Source organism: Silurus meridionalis, chromosome 6, assembly GCF_014805685.1.
Source record: "Silurus meridionalis isolate SWU-2019-XX chromosome 6, ASM1480568v1, whole genome shotgun sequence".
Taxonomy (NCBI): domain Eukaryota; kingdom Metazoa; phylum Chordata; class Actinopteri; order Siluriformes; family Siluridae; genus Silurus; species Silurus meridionalis.
The window spans coordinates 33,313,543-33,336,587 of record NC_060889.1 but is presented as its reverse complement, the minus strand read 5'-3'; the positions used below and the strand labels follow the sequence as shown (position 1 = coordinate 33,336,587).

Here is a 23,045-nt window from a genome sequence, read left to right as displayed (position 1 = left end):
GATCTAGAAAATATGATCACATCAGCCCTGTTTAAATCATCTACACTGCTCCCAATTACATCTCACACTGATTATAAAATACTACTACTGACGTATAAAGCACTTAACGCTCTCACGCCGCAGTATCTGAGTGAACTTCTGTACCAGTATGATCCTCCACGCCTACTTAGATCAAAAGGTGCAGGCTATTTGTTGGTACCTCAAATAATGAAGACTACAGCAGGGGGCAGATGTTTCTCTTATGAACCCCACAGTTATGGAACAACCTTCCAATCAGTGTTCGGGACTCAGACACAGTCTCAGTGTTCAAGTCGAGGCTGAACACATATTTATTTAGTGGAGTCTTTAGTCAGTAGGTGTTTGTGAGGTAAAGGAGCAGATCTGGAGGGATCATGGATATGGAGTGTTTGGTGAACTGGGATATTTGGATGCTGTCGTCTCCTCACTCTCACACGTTCACTCAGGTTTGTTGATGGTGGTGTGGTGGGTCGTCTCTTATCCTCATGTCGGTGTTTCCTTCTGCTTCTCCCTTTTAGTTCTGCTGCCAGAGTGAATCTTACCAGAGTCCAAACTGCACAGTGACATTAACTTTCATACAACAATCAGGAGACATAATAATCCATATCCTTCTCTTCCTGTCACCCTCTTCTCTCTCTCTCTCTCTCTCTCTCTCTCTCTCTCTCTCTCTCTTTTACACCCCTCTTCTCTCTCTCTCCCTCTCTCTCTCTCTCTCCTTGGTCTGTCCACTTCGTCCTGGTCTGCATCTTGATGATGTTCTCGTCGACTGGAGGAGACTCTGTGCAGCTGGTGATGTTTCTCATCAACACCCTGGAGATCCTTGAAATATGGATTAAGAACAGGATAGATTTTGACTGTGGTGGTGCAACCCAGATGAGGAAATGGACATTCTGTGCAACCCAGATGAGGATGGGTTCCCTCTTGAGTCTGGTTCCTCTCAAGGTTTCTTCCTTATGCCATCTCAGAGAGTTTTTCCTTGCCACAGTCGCCACCGGCTTGCTAATCAGGGACAAACTTACTCATAAAGAACATCTTCACTTTTAATCACCACATTATCTGTGTAAAGCTGCTTTGAGACAATGTTCATTGTTAAAAGCGCTATACAAATAAAAATGAATTGAATTAAATTGAATAGTTAATGTCAACAGTCTACTACACTGACTCAGGACTACAGTTTGCTTCTGATCTCCATCACTGCACCTCAACATCATTTATCTGTAATAAATGGACATTCGGTGCCACCCAGATGAGGATGTGTTCCCTCTTGAGTCTGGTACACAAGCACACCGGTTGCTACAATGTCCATATGATCCTACAAAATAGATATAGCACCATTTTGTATCCGGAGAGACCGGGGCAAGCTACTGCCGCACAGCCATCTTGGATTCTCTAATCAAAGGCCTCCCAGTCTCCAGATGTGAAGGCTGTGTTGCATGCATTGAGCAGAAGATGGACCTACCGGTTCATCCAGGACTTCTGATTGGGGAACACTATAATGTTTTTTTTTGTGTGGTCACCTGATGCACACACCTGTTAATGCGATCAAGTTCAAAACAAGTTGAAGTTTCTATCGGCTCATAAATTAAAAGAAACACCTGATTTCACAAAATGTAGTTGAGTAAAAAGTAAGATATTTAACTTGAAGTTACAGTAAAAGTCTACAACACACAACACAGAACTACAACACAGAGCTACAACACACAACACAGAGCTACAACACACAGCACAACACAGTATTTGTGTTGTATGTTCATATGTGTGAGCATTTGTTTGTGTGTGAATATTTACATTTGTGTGTGTGTTTGTGTGTTTTTGAGTGAGCATTTGAGGGTGTGTTTTAAATCTGGTTCTTCTCAAGGTTTCTTTCTCATTCCATCTCAGGGAGTTTTTTCTTGCCACGGTCACCACTGACTCACACATCAGGGATAAACAATTAAAGGAACAAACTTATAGGCAATAACTTGCACATTCTTTTGTATAACCTTATAACACTATCTGTGTAAAGGGGCTTTGAGACAGTGTGCTTTAGGACTATGCAAATAAAATAAAATTGTATTGTGCTTGTGTGAGTGTGTGTGAGGGTTTCTGTTCATGTATGAGTGTGTGAGCGTTTGTGTCAATGTGTGTGGACGTTTGTGTATGTGTGCATGAGCATTTGTGTTCATGTGTATGTTTGTGTTCATGTTATGACAAGAGTCAGGACGCTTTTATTGTTTTTTTTTTTCTCAAGTCAATTTACAAAGCTTTTATTGTCATTTTAACCACATATACCAGATGCAGTACACAGTGACACGAGACAACGTTCCTCCACATCCCTGGTGCTACATAAACAACACAGAGCTACAACACACAACACAGAGCTACAACACACAACACAGAGCTACAACACACAACACAGAGCTACAACACACAGCACAGAGCTAAAGCACACAGCACATAGCTACAGCACAAAGCTACAACACACAGCTACAACACACAACACAGAGCTACAACACACAACACAGAGCTACAACACACACAGAGCTACAGCACACAACACAGAGCTACAACACACAACACAGAGCTACAACACAACACAGAGCTACAACACACAGCACAGAGCTACAGCACAAGCCACAACACACAACACAGAGCTACAACACACAACACAGAACTACAACACAGAGCTACAACACACAACACAGAGCTACAACACACAGCACAGGCTACAGCACAAAGCTACAACACACAACACAGAGCTACAACACAGCTACAACACACAGAGCTACACACACAACACAGAGCTACACACACAGCACAGAGCTACAGCACAAAGCTACAACACACAACACAGGGCTACAACACACACAGAGCTACAACACACAACACAGAGCTACACACAGCACAGAGCTACACACAACACAGAGCTACAACACACAGCACAGAGCTACAACACACAGCACAGAGCTACAGCACAAGCTACAACACACAACACAGGCTACAACACACAGCACAGAGCTACAACACACAGCACATAGCTACAGCACAAAGCTACAACACACAGCTACAACACACAACACAGAGCTACAACACACAGCACAGAGCTACAGCACACAACACAGAGCTACAGCACACAACACAGAGCTACAACACACAACACAGAGCTACAACACACAACACAGAGCTACAACACACAACACAGAGCTACAACACAGCACAGAGCTACAGCACAAAGCTACAACACACAACACAGAGCTACAACACAACACAGAACTACAACACAGGCTACAACACACACACAGGCTACAACACAGCACAGAGCTACAGCACAAGCTACAACACACAACACAGAGCTACAACACACAGCACAGAGCTACAACACACAGCACAGAGCTACAACACAGCACAGAGCTACAACACACAACACAGAGCTACAGCACAAGCTACAACACACAACACAGAGCTACACACACACAACACAGGCTACAACACACAACACAGAGCTACAGCACAAGCTACAACACACAACACAGAGCTACAACACACAGCACAGGCTACAACACACAGCACAGAGCTACAGCACAAGCTACAACACACAACACAGAGCTACAACACACAGCACAGCTACAACACACAGCACAGAGCTACAGCACAGCTACAACACACAACACAGAGCTACAACACACAACACAGGCTACAACACAAAGCACAGAGCTACAGCACAGCTACAACACACAACGCAGGGCTACATCACACAACACAGAGCTACAGCACAAAGCTACAACACACAACACAGAGCTACAGCACAAAGCTACAACACACAACACAGCTACAACACACAAGACAGGGCTACAACACACAACACAGAGCTACAACACACAACACAGAGCTACAACACACAACACAGCTACAACACACAACACAAAACTACAACACAAAACACAAGGCTACAACACACAACACAGAGCTACATAACATAACCTAAAGATAAGGACTAAATAAGTAAATAAGGTTAAAGTTGTCCTAGTGTGTGTGAATGTGTGTGAGCATTTGAGTTTGTGTATGAGTGTGTGTGTGTGTGTGTGTGTGTGTGTGTGAGCATGCGTGTTTGTGTATGAGTGTGTGAGCATTTGTGTTTGTGTTTGAGTGTGTGTGAGCATTTGTGTTCGTGTTTGAGTGTGAGTGAGCATTTGTGTTTGTGTATGACTGTGTGTGAGCATTGTGTTTGTGTATAAGTGTGTGTGTGTGTGTGTGTGTGTGTGTGTGTGTGTGTGTGTGTGTGTGAGAGAGCATTTGTGTTTGTGTATGACTGTGTGAGCATTTGTGTTTGTGTATAAGTGTGTGTGTGTGTGTGTGTGTGAGAGAAAGAGACATTTGTGTTTGTGTATGACTGTGTGTGAGCATTTGTGTTTGTGTATAAGTGTGTGTGTGTGTGTGTGTGTGAGAGCATTTGTGTTTGTGTATGAGTGTGTGAGCATTTGTGTTTCTGTATGAGTGTGTGTGTTTGTGTGTGAGTGTCTCTGTAAATGTGTGTGAGCATTTGTGTTTGTGTATAAGTGTGTGTGAGAGCATTTGTGTTTGTGTATGAGTGTGTGTGAGCATTTGAGTTTGTCTAAGAGTGTGTGTGAGCATTTGTGTATGAGTGTGTGAGCATTTGTGTTTGTGTATGAGCAATTGTGTTTGTGTATGAGTGTGTGTGAGCGTGTGTGTTTGTGTATGAGTGTGTGTGAGCGTGTGTGTTTGTGTATGAGTGTGTGTGAGTGTGTGTGTTTGTGTATGAGTGTGTGTGAGCGTGTGAGCGTGTGTGTTTGTGTATGAGTGTGTGAGCGTGTGTGTTTGTGTATGAGTGTGTGTGAGCGTGTGTGTTTGTGTGTGTGAGTGTGTGTGTGTGTGTTTGTGTATGAGTGTGTGTGAGCATTTATGTTTGTGTATGATTGTGTGTGTTTGTGTATAAGTGTGTGTGAGCATTTATGTTTGTGTATAATTGTGTGTGTTTGTGTATGAGTGTGTGTGAGCATTTATGTTTGTGTATGATTGTGTGTGTTTGTGTGTGAGTGTCTGTGTAAATCTGTGAATGTGTGTGAGCATTTGTGTGTGTGAGTGTCTGTGGGGTTATGTGAGCATATATTAGCATGTGTGAGTGTGTGAGCGCCTGTACGTGTTTACACTCATCTGTGTTTGTGTGTTCATGTGTGTAAATGTCAGAGAGTGTCCGTGTTCATGTAGGAGCGTCTGTGCCTGTGTATAAGTGTGTGTAAACATCTGGGAGTGTCTGTATTTGTTTGTGAGATTTTGTGAGCATCTGTAAGTATCTGTGTTCATGTGGGAGCATCTGGGAGCCTCTGTTTTCATTGGTGCTGGAGCTGCTCTGTACTCAGCCATGAACTTCTGCAAATCAGAGAACACCTCTCCATCCTGCTGCTGTTTCTGCACACACACACACACACACACACACACACACACATATAAGTTTATGAGGAACTTGAGAGAAACAGCAGCAGAAGGTGTGCAGTGTGTCACCTTGATGAGTTCGTAGGTGTCAGTAATAATGGCGATAAAGAGACTGAGCACCATGTAGGTGAAGATGAACACAAAGCTGTAGATGTAGAATCTGCTGAAGAACCACACCAAAGTGTTTCTCCCCCTCAGCTTTGTGAAGGAGGCATAGATCTCATCTCCATTAATCATAGACAATAAACAGTACGCTGCTGTGTGGAAAGACCGGAACTGCAATTCATCACACACACACACACACACACACAGAGGTTTTAACAATGGCAGTAGACTCTCTCAGAATGGTCCTAATTATGTATAACACTACTAACATTTTCATGGTGAGGTCCGAGAACAATCCATCCACAGAAACAGTAGCTGAGATAAATCAGCACTGCACAGAGGGAGAAGCGCATAGCACTGGGTAGTGCTGCCCTCATGGTGAGAATCAAGATCTACACACACACACACACACACACACACACACACACACACACACACACACATATAAGTTTATGAGGAACTTGAGAGAAACAGCAGCAGAAGGTGTGCAGTGTGTCACCTTGATGAGTTCGTAGGTGTCAGTAATAATGGCAATAAAGAGACTGAGCACCATGTAGGTGAAGATGAACACAAAGCTGTAGATGTAGAATCTGCTGAAGAACCACACCAAAGTGTTTCTCCCCCTCAGCTTTGTGAAGGAGGCATAGATCTCATCTCCATTAATCATAGACAATAAACAGTACGCTGCTGTGTGGAAAGACCGGAACTGCAATTCATCACACACACACACACACACAGAGGTTTTAACAATGGCAGTAGACTCTCTCAGAATGGTCCTAATTATGTATAACACTACTAACATTTTCATGGTGAGGTCCGAGAACAATCCATCCACAGAAACAGTAGCTGAGATAAATCAGCACTGCACAGAGGGAGAAGCGCATAGCACTGGGTAGTGCTGCCCTCATGGTGAGAATCAAGATCTACACACACACACACACACACACACACACACACACACACACACAAACAGATTTAACAATTTGTATAAGGATGATTTTACATGTGAGAATGTGTGATGGACATGTGGAAGGATGAGCGTAAGCATTAGGACGTTTGTGCAGTGTTGGGCAGTAACGTGTTACTGTAACGCAGTTACTTTTGACAGTAACTAATACTGTAACGCACTAGTTTTTAAATAAAGTAACTCCGTTAGCGTATGGTGTGTTACCCGTAACTTTTTTAAATGAATGAATTTGAGCTGAAGTGTAGACTACAGTCTGACCTGTTTACAGCAGAGACGCATTGTAGGATTGGTGGATGAACCACTGTAAACACGAAGAAGACGCACTGTGGGCGTGTCTCTGTTTATTCAGGTCTGTGCGGCAGTAATGGCGAGTCGAGGCGAGAGAAAGACGAGTTTCTCAAAGTGGAAATATGCTCATTATTTCACTTTAGTTGAGCATAAAGACAAAAACCTTTAAGTTAAATGTAAGTTCTGTCTTTCTGGTTCGAAGCTCGTATCTACTGCGATAAACAGCAACTCCAATCTGTTGAAGCTCCTCCAGGACCTCCATGCCTGAGGAGCTAGAAGCTAGAAGCTAACCCGGTGTTCTGTTCTACATTGTTGATAGTTTTCATACTTCAGCTGTGAAAGGAACATGTTTAAGAGCTCAACACAACAGCAGAAGCCACTTTAGTGTTTGATTGTGAATATATTATTCAGCTTGTTTTGTTCTTTATTTCAGAAATGCTTGTGATATATTCAGTTTGTGCTGCTCTGACTTTAATAAAATAGTGTTTATAAATGACTCTGTGTTTAAGTCAGTTTTGTGTTTGTATAAACCATAACACATAAAAGGGCATTAATGGGAACATTAAAGAAGGTTCTTTAAAAAGTAACTAAAAAGTTACTCTTAACAGTAACGCATTACTTTATAGTGTAAATAATCAACAAAGTAACTAGTAAGTAGTTTGAATGAAGTAACGAGTAACTGTAACTAGTTACTATTTTTTAGTAACGAGCACAACACTGAGTGTGTGTGTGTGTGTGTGTGTGTGTGTGTGTGTGTGTGTGTGCTATGCGATAGATTCTACATTATATTTCTGGAAGAATCTGAGGTAGCGCAGAACTCCAATCCACACTAACAGAGTCGCTGTCCCCAACAGAGTACTGCACACAGTGTAATTAGACAGCACCTACACACACACACACACACACACACACACACACACACACACACACACACACACACAGTCACTATACTATTATTAATTTAGTTAGTATATGAGAACTGTTTAGGGGTTTAGACACGTGTGTGTGTGTGTGTGTGTGTGTGTGTGTGTGTGTGTGTGTGTGTGTGTGTGTGTGTGTGTGTGTGTGTGTGTGTGTGTGTGTGTGTGTGTGTGTGTGTGTGTGTTTGTGTGTAAGTGTGTGTGTGTGTGTTTGTGTGTGTTACCTTGAACAAAATGCAGATCTTTAGAGATGTTGCAGTAACTGTGAGTGTGTCACTGATGATAATTAAAATGTTCCAGCCGTTGATGAACTCCATTCTCTCTGCTGAAGAAAACAACTTCCCTCTGTGAACCCTGGCGAACGCAGCATACTCCTAATAGAACATGACACTCTTCATCATCATCATCATCATCATCATCATCAATTACACGCTTCAACTTCATTATCCCCACCACTTACACTCCTCATCCTCCTCATCACCTCTGAACCTCTTCAACACCACTTATACTCTTCATCATCATCATCACCACTTACACTCTTCATCCTCATCACTTACACTTATCATCCTCATCATCACCACCACTTATAATGAAATTTTTCAGTTCATGTTTATTTGTTTTGAGCTTTTAATAATGAACATGGTCTCAGAGCAGCTTTACACAGATAATGTGGAGATAAAAATGAAGATGTTCTTTATAAGTGTAAGTTTGTCCCTGATGAACAAGTCGGTGGAGACTGTGGTGAAGATAAAACTCCCTGAGATGCAGAAGGAAGAAACCTTGAGAGAAACCAGACTTTATTACAGATATACGATGTTGAGAAGATCAGAAGCAAACTGTAGTCCTGAGTCAGTGTAGCAGACTGTTGACATTAACTACAGTCCAAATCCATCCTCAAAACTCCAGTTCTTACTCCAGAATTTCATAGATCTCCAGGGTATTAATGAGAAACACAAAGTCGCCTCCAATCAAAGAGAACATCATCCAGAGGCAGACCAGGACAAAGTGGGAAGATTCACAGAGCAAAGAGGAGCAGGAACAGTGATCACTGGAACCTCAGGAGCATGTTTAACTCAACCTCATACTCATCATCACCACATCTTTTACACGCTTCAACTTCTTCATCCACATCATCATCACCACTGACACTCTTCATCCTCACCATCATCATCACTGACACTCTTCATCCTCTATCATCACCACTGACACTCTTCATCCTCAATCATCACCACTGACACTCTTCATCCTCACCATCATCACCACTTATACTCATTATCCTTATCTATACTTTATTCACTGAACAGTGTGTAATGTTTGTGAGTATTTGTGTAAGACTAATTTCTCCTGTATTCTGTGTGTGTGTGTGTGTGTGTGTGTGTGTGTGTGTGTGTGTGTGTGTGTGTGTGAGAGATAAAGCAGTGACTCACGTTGATGAGGCGCATGCCAGCTTGTACTGAGCGCGTGCAGAGCACCAGAGAGATCACACACACCACAACCACCAGCAAATCATACAGCACCATCAGCAGAAAGTGACTGACTGCATCTGTAGAAAACACACAAATTCCTCTGTTGAAAAGTGACTGTGAAACGTGTATAAACACTGAGTCATTAATGAGTTTGTGGGACAGACATGTTCCTTTTATTTTCATGAAATAAACTCTTTTTTGTTAAAGGCAAAAACACACAAGAACTGGAGCGTGAATAACTAAAAGAAAGTTTTCTGACAGATGAGTCCAAATGTGATGTGTCTCAAAAACTATAAAAGACTAGGCACTGTATATATTATATTATATAAATTCTATTCAATTAGAAAAATAAAAATAAAATAAATACAAATATAAAATTTGATTTAAGCAGTTCTAATTTTGAATGTATAAATAGTTTTGTCAGTGTAATCAGATGATATAATGTTGTGTATGAACAGAAGGGATGATGTTAATGTCTCATCAACAACATGACAGAGTTGAAATATTTTTCCCCCTGGATGTGCAGTACAGTGTAAGGAACAGCTGGAGATGACTGTCTACTGTACTGGTGAAGTAGTGACTTACTGGATCCGGAGATTTTAGCGTGTGCACACACACTCACACCAACACCACCATGTACATACACCCTCATCCTTCCGCTCTGTGCACTGTTCTCAAACACCACCTGCAACACATCAACAACTGTTAAAAAATCTCTTCCTACAGCATCTGTTCATCCTGTATATCTGATCATACATCTGCTAATACAACATCTGTTCCTACAACATTTGCTTTTACCGTATTTTCCGGACTATTAGCTGCTACTTTTTTCCCACGCTTTGAACGCCGCAGTTTAAACAACGAAGCGGCTAATTTATGGATTTTTCCTGTGTTTTTCTCGGTTTCACAAACTTCAAGATAAAAAACTGAACCCCAAAATATCAGACCAATGAAATTGCAGAACGGGTTCAGGTGAACCAATGAAACTCTTTATATTAAATCAGATGCGCTCCCACTGAATCGGGCCGCACCACATCATAAATATGGATGATGTTCCTCTGAGGTTTGACCTGCCGCTCACTCGGACTGTCTACAGGAAATGTGAATCATTCGTCACGCTGAAAACAACCGGGCATGAAAACACACTTCACCTGTGTTCTGAGCTGCACGGCATCGAGAGAAAAGCTTCACCGATGGTGATTTTTAAACGCACGACGATGCCAAAAGATAAACTCTCAAAAGAAATAGTTGTGAAAGGAAGGAGGAAGACAGTGAACAATGACTTTCTTGGTCTGCTACTGTTTAGATACAAGCCGTGTAACAGACACTGTCTTTCATTAAAGCCTGTGTAGAGTTCATTAGTTTCAGTGTAGACACCTGCGGCTTATAGACAGGTGCGGCGTATTTATGTTCAAAATAAAAGTCTTTGTGAAATTCAGTGGGTGCGGCTTATATAAGAGTGTGTTTAATAGTCCGGAGATTACGGTACATCTGTTTCTACATCATCTGTTCTTACATCATCTGTAGAATCTGCTTTGTGAAGAAGTGCAGAGTTACAGCTGAGTGAGAAACAGCTCTGAATCATATTTAACTGGAAACCAGGGAAAATCCTGCACTGTTTCTTCAGGAGCTTGACTGAGAATCACTGCAGCATAGTGACACAATTACATAAACCCTGAAACCACACACACACACTCGTGATTGAGAAGCTGTCGTTAGAAGTGGAAAACACTGCTGACTCTGTCTGTAAAAAAGGAGAAGTGTTTCTTTTTGCAATTCAGGAAATTATTCACAGATTTATAATAAAATCCACTCAAACTCAAGAAGCATGAAGATGGATTTGGATTGTAATGAATATAAACATTTTTAAGTGGCTCAGGACTACAATCACCATGAACAGGTGATAACCTCAACAATGTGGTGTGGAGGAGGAGTCTGGTTCCTCTCAAGGTTTCTTCCTCATGAAGGCTCAGGAGGTTTTCCCTGCCCCAGTTCCCTGATTTGCTCATTAGGGATGAATTGTAGAAACTAATTTTACATTGTATTATATATATATATATATATATATATATATATATATATATATATATATATATATATATATATATCTTCTTCTTCTTCTTCGGCTGCTCCCATTAGGGGTCGCCACAGCGGATCATCCGTCTCCATACCACCCTGTCCTCTACATCTGCCTCTTTCACACCAACTACCTGCATGTCTTCCTCACCACATCCATGAACCTCCTCCTTGGCCTTCCTCTTTTCCTCCTACCTGGTGGCTCCATCTTCAGCATTCTTCTACCAATATAATTCATGTCCCTTCTCTGCACATGTCCAAACCATCTCAATCTCGCCTCCCTCACCTTGTCACCAAAACATCCTACATGCTGTCCCTCTAATAAACTCATTTCTAATCTTGTCCATCCTCGTCACTCCCAACGAAAACCTTAACATCTTCAGCTCTGCTACCTCCAGCTCTGCCTCCTGTCTTTTACTCAATGCCACTGTCTCTAATCCATACAACATCGCAGGTCTCACCACAGTCCTATAAACTTTCCCTTTCATTCTTGCAGATACCCTACTATCACAAATCACTCCTGTCACTCTTCTCCACCCACTCCACCCTGCCTGCACTCTTTTCTTTACTTCTCTAACACACTCTCCATTACTTTGCACTGTTGACCCCAGGTACCTGAACTCCTCCACCATCTTCACCTCTTTTCCTGCAACCGCATCACCCACTGCCCTCCCTCTCATTCACACACATGTACTCTGTCTTACTCCTACTGACTTTCATTCCCCTTCTCTCCAGCGCATATCTCCACCTCTCCAGGCTCTTCTCAACCTGCTCTCTACTCTCACCACAAATCACAATATCATCTGCAAACATCATAGTCCAGGAGACTCCTGTCTGACCTCGTCCGTCAACCTGTCCATCACCACTGCAAACAGGAAAGGGCTCAGGGCCGATCCTTGATGCAGTCCAACCTTCACCCTGAACCAGTCTGTCGTACCTACTGCACACTTCACTGCCGTCACACTGTCCTCATACATGTCCTTTACCACCCTCACATACTTCTCTGACACACCTGACTTCCTCATACAATACCACAACTCCTCTCTTGGCACTCTGTCGACGCTTTCTAAATCCACAAATACACAATGCAATTCCTTCTGTCCTTCTCTATACTTCTCCATCAACATCCTCAAAGCAAATAAGGCATCTGTGGTGCTCTTCCTCGGCATGAAACCATACTGTTGCTCACAGATGGTCACCTCTTCTCTCAGCCTGGCTTCCACTACTCTTTCCCATAACTTCATGGTGTGACTGATCAACTTAATTCCCCTGTAGTTACTGCAGGTCTGCACATCTCCTTATGCTTAAAGATCGGTACCAGCACACTCCTTCTCCATTCCTCAGGCATCCTCTCCCTTCCAGAATCCTGTTAAACAATCTGGTTAAAACCCACTGCCATCTCTCCTAAACATCTCCACGCTTCTACCGGTATGTCATCTGGTCCAACCGACTTTCCATTCTTCATCCTCTTAATCGCTGCTCTCACTTCCTCCTTACTAATCCTATCTACATCCTGCTTCACCAACTCCACATCCTCCAACCTTCTCTCTCTGTGATTTTCCTCATTCATCAGCTGCTCAAAATACTCCCTCCACCTTCTCAACACACTCTCCTCACTAGTCAACACATTTCCTCTCCATCCTTTATTGCTCTAACTTGCAGTACATCCTTCCCAGCTCGGTCCCTCTGCCTGGCCAATCGGTATAAATCCTTTTCTCCTTCCTTAGTGTCCAACCTCTTATACAGCTCCTCATATGCCTTTTCCTTGGCTTTCGCCACATCCCTTTTACCTGCTGCCGCATCTCCTTGTACTCCTGCCTACTTTTCTCATCACTCTGTCGATCCCACTTCTGTTTTGCCAACCTCTTTCCCCTAATGCTCTCCTGCACTTCCTCATTCCACCACCACGTCTCCTTGTCTTGCTTTCTATTTCCAGATGTCACACCAAGTACTTTTCTAGCTGCCTCCTCATCACTCCTGCAGTAGTTGCCCAATCATCCGGCACCTCTTCACCACCACCAAGCCCCTGTCTGACCTCTTCCCTGAACCTCACACTACACTCTTCCTCCTTCAGTTTCCACCATCTTATTCTTCTTTCAATCCTTACTTTCCTCCTCTTCTTCTTCGCCTCCAAAACCATCCTACAGACCACCATCCGATGCTGTCTAGCTACACTGTCCCCGCCAACACCTTACAGTCTCCAATCTCCTTCAGGTTGCATCTCCTGCATAGCACATAGTCCACCTGTGTGCACCTTCCTCCACTCTTATCGTCACCCTATGATCCTCCTTCTTCTTAAAATACGTGTTCACCACTGCCATTTCCATCCTTTTAGCAAAATCTACCACCATCTGCCCTTCCACATTCCTCTCCTTAAAACCATACCTACCCATCACCTCCTCATCACCTCTGTTCCCTTCACCTACATGCCCATTAAAGTCTGCCCCAATCACCAATCGTTCTTTCCTAGGTACACCATCTACCACTTCATCTAATTCACTCCAGAATCTTTCCTTTTCCTCCATCTCACAGCCAACTTGTGGAGCATAGGCACTGATGACATTTATCATCATCCTTCAACTTCCACCTTCACGATCATCACCCTATCAGAAACTCTCTTCACCTCCACTACACTCTTACTGTACTCTTCCTTCAGAATCACCCCTACACCATTTCTCTTCCATCCACACCATGATAAAACAGTTTAAACCCACCTCCAATGTTCCTGGCCTTACTCCCTTTCCACTTGGTCTCCTGAACACACAGCATATCTACCTTTCTCCTCTCCATCATATCAGCTATCTCTCCCTTTACCGTCATAGTACCAACATTTAAAGTACCAACCCGAACCTCTACTCTCCTACACTGCTCCTTTTCCTGCCGTCTCTGTAGACGTCTTCCTCCTCTCCTTCTCCTCCTTCGCCAACAGTAGCCCAATTTCCACGGTACCCTGTCGGCTAACGATACCTGTGGCGGTCGTTGTTAACCCGGCCTCGACCGATCCGGTATGAAATTCTCCTTTGTGATCCGCATATTTGATTTGGCACATGTTTTACGCTGGATGCCCTTCCTAACGCAACCCTCCCCATTTACCCGGCTTGGGACCGGCACTAAGAGTGCACTGGCTTGTGCCCCTAATGGCTGGGTTATATATATATATATATATATATATATATATATATATATATATATATATATATATATATACAGTGAGGAAAATAAGTATATGAGCACGCTGCTATTTTGCAAGTTCTCCCACTTAGAAATCATGGAGGGTCTGAAATTGTCATCGTAGGTGCATGTCCACTGTGGGAGACATAATCAAAAAAAAAATCCAGAAATCACAATGTATGATTTTTTTTTTGGTCATACCAACCGCTAACCATCAACGGGACACCACTGGAGAGAGTGGACAGTTTCTGGTACCTTGGTGTTCACATAACACAGGACCTGTCTTGGTCCTGTCACATCAACACCCCCGTGAAGAAGCCTTGGCAGCATCTGTACCATCTGAGACGCTTAAGGGACTTTAAACTACCCTCTCAAGTGATAAAGACTTTCTACACCTGCACCATTGTGAGCGTTCTGACAGGTAGCATCACTTCCTGTTTCGGAACAGCACCATGCAGGACAGACGAGCCCTCCAGAGGGCGGTGCGTTCACCTGAACGTACCATCCACATCCATCTCCCTAACCTGCAGGACGCAGCACGCAATCTACAGCACGCAGTGCCGGACCAGACAGAAAGATTATGAAGGACCTTCTTTGTTGCGTTCAGGGAAATGCTTCCGCTCCCTGACAGCGAACACAGAGAGAATGAGGAGGAGCTTCTTCCTGCAGGCCATTCGGAGTTTGAAACAGGAAACACCAAGGATCTAAAAACTGGCCCACTCTCTGCATCATCAGACCTTTTTCCCTGCACACATCTCACTTTTTGTGCTATGACACTTTAGGCACTGGATTCGCACAGCACAGCGCACTTTACATTTTATATTTTTATACCACACTATTCCGCACACGGACACTTTACACCACACCATACTTCACACGGTCACTTATGGACACTTTACACCACACCATACCGCACACGGACACTTATGGACACTTTACACTTACACTTTATAGACAATCAAAAACCATGCTTAAATTGTTTACTGTTGTTTACTGTTTAACTGCTCACTGCCATAAGCATTTTTTTGTATATATATCTTCATATCTTTATATATTCTTATTTTTATATAGTTTTTATACTTTATTTATCTGCCTTCTTTTTCTTTTTTTTTTTCTTTTTTTCCACCCCATTTTATTCCCTCATGCCGGACCATCGTAAAAAGCATTTCACTGCATGTCGTATACTGTATCTATGTGTATGTGACAAATAAAATTTAATTTGATTTGATTTGAGGTCACAAAAGACCCCACAACAACATCCAAACAACTGCAGGCCTCACTTCATGCCACATTTCATACCAACAGTAAAATATTGTGGTGGTAGCGTGAAGGTCTGGGGCTGTTTTGCTTCTTCAGGACCTGGAAGACTTGCTGTGATAAATAGAACCATGAATTCTGCTGTTTACCAAAAAATCCTGAAGGAGAATGTCCAGCCATCTGTTCATGACCTCAAGCTCAAGAAAACTTGGGTTCTTGAGCAGGACAATGATCTAAGACACACCAGCAAGTCCACCTCTGAATAGCTAAAGAAAAACAAAATGGAGACTTTGGAGTGGCCTAGTCAAAGTCCTGACTTGAATCCTATTGAGATGAAAAAAGGAGGGTAATGCTTGAAAACCCTCCAATGTGGCTGAATTACAACAAATCTGCAGAGATGAGTGGAGTAAAATTCCTCCACAGCGCAGAAACAGACTCAGTGCAAGTTATCACACACGCTTGATTGCAGTTGTTGCTGCTGAGGGCGGCCCAAGCAGTTATTAGGTTTAGGGGCAAACACTTTTTCACACAGGGCCATGTAGTTTTGGATTTTGTTTTCCCTTAATAATATAAACCTTTATTTAAAAACTGCATGTTGTGTTCACTTGTGTTCTCTTTTACTAATATTTAAATTAGTTTGATCATCTGAAACATTAAAGTATGAAAAACATGAAAAAAAAGAAGAAATCAAACACTTTTTACACCACTGTATATGGTTGAAAGCAAAATAAAACCTTCTTGACTTGACTCTTGACTCTAACCTGTCCTACCACATTTTAAACTGAATGAACTAAAAATATTTTTACATCGCATAATAACAAACTGTCTGACATTGTGTCCTTTGCCATTGCTTTGAAAAATGTTTACAAATCAGATTTGCGAGATCAGTTAGCAATCTGGCTTTTTCCATCTCAGTTCTCAGGAAATGAATGCAGTGAACTCTGTATGTACCTTGAGATGATGTAATATAGATAATTACAGTATTTCGCCAGATATGTAGATAGCATTTCTAAACATTTTTCACTGAACCTGCAGGTTTTCAACAAGGGATGAGAGGTATAACTTAAAAACTAAAAGAATGTAGACAAATGTATTGTAATGACCTGTTGTAAAATAATACTTATAAAATATTTAATTTAGTTTACATTTATTTTATAGACCAGTGGAGTATACATAGTATACTATTACAAAAGCTGATTTAAATAACGATTCAAGATATAAATGCACATTATCAGTAAGGGATGTGATCCTGTGTGTATATTTGCTTGTACTCATTAAAATGCTCTAAAATTATACTGAAAACAATAAAGTGCAACTGGAGTTGCTGTTATATGAGCAGACAACTTCTTTCCCTGGGAGAGATGAGTGTATTGAGCATATTTACAGTTAATGAAAATATTAAATATGCTTCCCTTAAAATCTTCCCTACAACCGCACCCCTCCACTGCCCTCCCTCTCATTTAAACACATGTACTCTGTCTTACTCCTACTGACTTTCATTCCCCTTCTCTCCAGCGTGTACCTCCACCTCTCCAGGCTCTTCTCCACCTGCTCACTACTCTCACCACAAATCACAATAACATCCGCAAACATCATAGTCCACAGAGACTCCTGTCTGACCTCGTCCTTCAACCTATCCATCACCACTGCAAACAGGAAAGCGCTCAGAGCCGATCCTTGATGCAGTCCAACCTCCACCTTGAACCAGTCTATCGTTCCTACTGCACACTTCACTGCTGTCACACTGTCCTCATACATGTCCTGCACCACCCTCACATACTTCTCTGACACACCAGACTTCCTCATACAATACCACAACTCCTCTCTCCACCCTGTCGTACGCTTTCTCTAAATCCACAAACACACAATGCAGCTCCTTCTGACCTTCTCTATACTTCTCCATCAACATTCTCAAAGCAAATAATGCGTCTGTGGTGCTCTTCCTTGGCTTCCCCTAAAATGATCTGTATTATACCTATGTATGCCAGCATTACATATTTACAGGTGTCTGTTTGGGCAAGTGCTAAAAAGAATTATATGTATTCTTTATTTAAGATGTCCATTAATACGCATAGAGAGCAAGTCATTAATTTCACCTCAATGTGCATCTGAATACTTCAAAATAAATAAACTGTTTACAAAAGTATTTAATTAATGAGATGTTTTCTCTATTAATAGGCAATGTCTAAATAATCATTTATCAAATGGTAAGCTATATAACATAAATGTTCTTTAATGATTGTAAGTGGTCTTTTTTTTTTACAATATGGTCACAAATTTTCTTTGACTAAACAAATATATTGAATAGTTATTGACTGATTATATACAGTGGGGCAAATAAGTATTTGATACACTGCCGATTTTTCAAGTGATTTTTCAACTTCTGAGATCTGTAATTTTCACCATAGGTACACCTCAACTGTGAGAGACAGAATCTAAAATAAAATCCAGAAAATCACAATGTATACTTTTTAAATAATTAATTTCCCTTTTATTGTCAATTTCCCATTTGGACTGGGGCTCTTTGCAAGATCTTGCCTCATGGAGTATCAATGATCCTGAGAAAGGTAAGGGATCAGCCTAGAACTACACAGAAGGACCTGGTCAATGACCTGAGGAGAGCTGGTCCCCCTACTCAGGCCAGCACATGTCCAGGCCCATCTGAAGTATGCCAAAGACCATCTGGATGATCCAGAGGAGACATGGGAGAAGGTCATGAATAGAACTTTTTGGTATAAACACCATGAAGCATGGTGGTGGAAACATCATGCTTTGGAAGTGCTTTTTTGCAAAGGGGACAGAATGACTGCACCATATTGAGGGGAGGATGGATGGGGCTATGTTTCGCGAGATTTTGGGCAACAACCTCCTTCCCTCAGTAAGAGCATTAAAGATGGGTCATGGCTGGGTCTTCCAGCATGACAATGACCCCACAGGCACACATAGGAACACACAGCCAGGGCAACTAAGGAGTAGCTCCGTAAGAAGCATTTCAAGGACCTGGAGTGGCCTAGCCAGTCTACAGACCTAAATCCATTAGAAAATCTATGGAGGGAGCTAAAACTGTGTTGTCTAGCGACAGCCCCAAAACATGAAAGATCTGGAAAAGACCTGTATGGAGGAGTGGGCCAAAATCCCTGCTGCAGTGTGTGCAAACCTGGTCAAGAACTACAGTAAATGTCTGCCCTCTGTAATTGCTAACAAACGTTTCTGTACCACATATTAAATTCTATTTTATTTTATACATTTTCTATACAATATCTATTGTATCAAATATTTATTTTAATGCAATTAAATGGAAATTAATTATTTAAAAATCCTACAATTCGATTTTCTGGATTCTTTTCTGTCTCACACAGTTGAGGTGAATAAGGGTTTAATGTTGTTTTCATTGGAGGTTTAGGTGTAGAATCTCATGTTAATGCCTAAACATGCCCTGATAAATGATGATTTCTCTCCTAGTGTGTTCTAGTTTTTGGCATAAGTCCTGCTATACGAAGCATCATAAATTAAGTGAAAAACAGTCATCATGGGTAAGTGACTGTTAGATTATATGTTTAATTGTTAGTTTTTGAATTAACATACTTTAATTGCTGGATATTAATTATATATCTTGAGAACATGATGCAAGTCCAGAGGAAGATTCACTATCAATTGAAAAATACAGACAATCAGTCAGACAGTTCAGATGAACTGACAACAAGGTCAGCAATATCTGATCTTGCTAAACACCTAAAAGCACAGGAAGGTGCATCCTCTAAGTTTAGAAAATCTTTGAGGTCAGATGAAACCCCAGTGGATTTATCTGTGTGCAAAGAAAAATAAACTTTAAAATCCAGGAAAGCATCTTGTGTGTATGAAGAGTCTGAGTCTGTGTATGTCAAGAGGAGCTGTTGATTGATGTTGAGTCGGACAGTTCTGGTGAATTCCACCTTCCCAGAAAGCAAGGTTTAGAGGTAGACAGGTCAAGAGATGTGGTGATTTAGTCCCCAATCACACAACTGAGAGGACAGTACTGATCTGTGGTTTGAAAGAGGTAGATGAAAAGGACAGAGTAGTATGGCGACAGATGATCCGATGTGGTGACCCCTAATGGTAGCAGCTGAAAGAAGAAGAAGATTGTCACATCTATGGGAAACCTCGGTCCAAGTTAGCGCCCCATTTGCCAATGCTGCAAAAACTCAGGAACAAGGGCAGCTATCAGCATAATACAGATGTTTTACAGTGTGGAAATAAACAGGCACCAAAAAGACTGTGTGATTAAATGTATTGTATGTACTGCAAAGGGATGTTCGTACGGACATATCTGTGGTGTCATTTGAGAAGATGTCCCTCAAAACCAGTGTCTGACAATAAAAAAACCAAGGTAGAGCCAGGGTTTTGGGTCTGGCAACTATAGAAAAGTCTTTTGCATTCAGTCAGCAGATCTCTCAAGGAGTTTGAAAACTCTAAAGTGTGATGAAGCAGAACAAAATCGCTGCTGCTGTCAAAAATGACCTGAGTACTCTTTAGCTTGCAGTCTTTCTTTAACAAACATGGGCATGACTCAAATTTGAGTACATTTGAAAAAATTGCGTGAAATTGGAAAATTGTTTTTGACGTTGCATAGAGAGTTCTGCTGTAAAACCTGCCAATTTTTATAGACTTATTTGAACGGTCCAGAGGGTGTCTGGCTATGATGATGAGCCACTGCTATTAGTGTCCAAGCCTTGCACTGAAACTTGGGCATTCACTGAATGAGATCTGTGAAATCATTCACTGCCGAACACTGATGTCTGAGGACAAGGAACTGATCACATCGACAAAGACCTTTATAAAGCTTTGCTCCTTAAAGTGGTCTGAGATGATCTCACATACTGCTTTGGTCACACTGAATGCGGCAAAGTTCAACAAGCCTTAAACACTGCCTTTTACTCAAGATGTACATTGTCTGCATCAGTTCCTTCAGAAAACGGCACTTTCAGCATTTGAGAACCTGAAAGAGAAAGCATTCCCTCAAAGCTATGCAGATGTAGCCAAAATCACACTTACCAAAATCATTGTTTTAAATCGTAGACAGGCAGGAGAGGTCTTTAAAATGGGGAAAAGGGGAAGAAAAGTTTTAATTTTTCTCTCACCGGATGTGCTTGATGCCCTGATGCTGCTGGTCAGCAAGAGAAGGGAATTTGGAGTGCTGGACACTAATAAATTCTTGTTCGCTAGACCCAACTGCCAAAGTCAATGTGGAGCTCAGAATCCAGAGTTTCTCAGATTAACTCATCTGCATAAACATGTGGTTACTCAAAATCTACCCAAATCCTAAACCTGGAGAACTATGAACTAGATCAAGTCGCTGATTTCTTAGGACATGATATCCGTGTCCATCGTGACTATTACAGGCTTCCAGTAGCCACTACACAGCTGGCTAAAATTTCTAAATTACTTTTAGCCATGGAAAAAGGATGTCTTCCTAATCTTGCAAATCCCTTGAAGACATTGAGATTGAAGGTATGTTCATCATAGTGTAGGTAGTACAGTGGATATTTTAAACTCAGGGGAAGTTTTACGGAAACTTTTTGTCATTTATAAACAGTTAGCTGAAATTTTGTGATGTGCTGTGCATCCATTAAGGACTCTGTATGGTGTAGTTTAATTTGTCATGTTTCATAAATGACTTCAGAATACAGGATAAATAGATTTTCTTGTGTTCCAAATTTCTCTTTTACTTCAAGATGAGATCAGTATGATGCATTATGATGCCAGTGATCCTGTGATTTTTACAGACTCTGATGACGTGTTTCCACAGTCATCAAAATCACTAATTTATTTGAAATCTTTTCCATTTGAAAAAATGTAGGACAAATTTATTAAGCTAAACTTTGTTATATTTCTTTGACAGTAAATGACAAAAACAACATAAAACACTGCTGCAAGGGTATTTCCAATACAATGGCTAATTTGAGCTCTCTCTGTCTTCTAACCAGCATAATCAAAAACCTTTTTTTTATATATTTTCCTCTTTTGGAAAGTTGGAGAGGGGTACATGTGGCCTGGAGCTATGGGCATGCCAAAAGTAGGTGTTCTGAAAGGCAAGACCTTCCTCCATGCCCCTACCTTTCGACTCACATTTACCCTCCCCCCACAACAGATTTTTTTTCTTTTGCTCTTAGAGCAAATGCAAATACAGAAATGATAGCCTCTCATTTCCCACTACAAATGTTTACTTAACTATGATGACTTCTGCTTATGAGAACCCTAAAAATCCATTAGGGATGCGTCAATATTGCACTTCTGATGCTAAGAAGTTGATCATTTTAATATTGGCCAAAAACTGAAAAATGACCAATAAAGATTAGTTTAATAGGGATATATTTATCAGGTTGATAACATTTAATCATCAGAAAAATATTTTGAATATACTGTTTAATATCAGGTGTATGAAGTGCCATTAAGGAAGTGTTACATCTGAGTTTTCTGACCAGTATACAACAGATTTCTTGCAGGTTTAAATTAGAATATGACCATCATTTTAAGTATTTGAGCTCTCATATGGTTGAAGATAACTAAAGTATGTGTTTTTCTGTACAGAGAAGCATAGTGAGGCAGAAATTTGACAATCCACGGAAAGGACAAAAAGTGTGCTGGTAAAATGCTTAAGTTTCAGCTGTAATAAAACATTTTAATTGTGAGATATCCTTGATCACTAGTCATAATAACCTTGTCCTAGATAAGGTTGACCCAGAACAGTCAGTTCTTGTCTTTATATTCTCTTCATACGCACCTTCAGACGCACCCTAACGCCTTTTGGTTTGGCTAATCTGCGTTTTGTTGCTTCTCCTAAACGAATAACATGACCAGATGTGGGGTTAATATTGTCAACCGTTTTACTTTTCTCACACACACTGACCTTGTTCTAATCTTTTTCTGTAGTATATATTCATGTGTGACTCATGTGTTTTATTGAGACTTCCCCGTGCACAGAGGAGAGTAGAGATTGAGAGGAAAGGCTGAATACATGGAAATCTGTCCAGGGGGCAGAGGATAGGAATAATTCTTTTCATTAAGGCACACATAAACAAATGAAAACTGGCAACAATGAAAGAGTGCAAGCGGTATAAGACAGCTGAGGAGCCTGTTTCGGCAGGGCGCAGTGCACAAAACATCAGAGATTTTGTAAGTAATCGAGGAATTAGCTTGAGGAGAAGGCCAGTATAAGTGATGTTATGTCATTAGTCTCATTTGATGGCATTTATTAAGATAATTACTTGTTTACTTATTACTATTAGTTGTTGGTTTTGTTCTTTTTATTCTGTAGTGTAAAACTTGTTGTATGTTAGCAGTATATACTAAGACTTCACTGTAAGAAGC

The 23,045-nt window shown here is 41.3% G+C and overlaps 1 protein-coding gene across 5 annotated transcripts in view; it reads right to left on the bottom strand.

The window, feature by feature from the left end:
- Window positions 1-4,986: 4,986 nt before the first annotated feature.
- Window positions 4,987-23,045, bottom strand: part of LOC124388014 (mucolipin-3-like) — a 21,000-nt gene continuing 2,941 nt past the window's right edge. For 4 of the 5 annotated variants that reach the window (XM_046852636.1, XM_046852634.1, XM_046852638.1 and 1 more), the window contains 7 exons: window positions 9,780-9,879; window positions 9,156-9,271; window positions 7,953-8,102; window positions 7,591-7,692; window positions 6,354-6,476; window positions 6,053-6,259; window positions 4,987-5,424 (listed from right to left, as the gene is read on the bottom strand). In XM_046852636.1, coding sequence (XP_046708592.1) covers window positions 5,125-5,424; window positions 6,053-6,259; window positions 6,354-6,476; window positions 7,591-7,692; window positions 7,953-8,102; window positions 9,156-9,271; window positions 9,780-9,879 — 1,098 coding nt within the window. In that variant the 3' untranslated portion in view covers window positions 4,987-5,124. The remainder of the gene's footprint in view (window positions 5,425-6,052; window positions 6,260-6,353; window positions 6,477-7,590; window positions 7,693-7,952; window positions 8,103-9,155; window positions 9,272-9,779; window positions 9,880-23,045) is intronic. The other variant, XM_046852635.1, reaches the window with a different exon arrangement.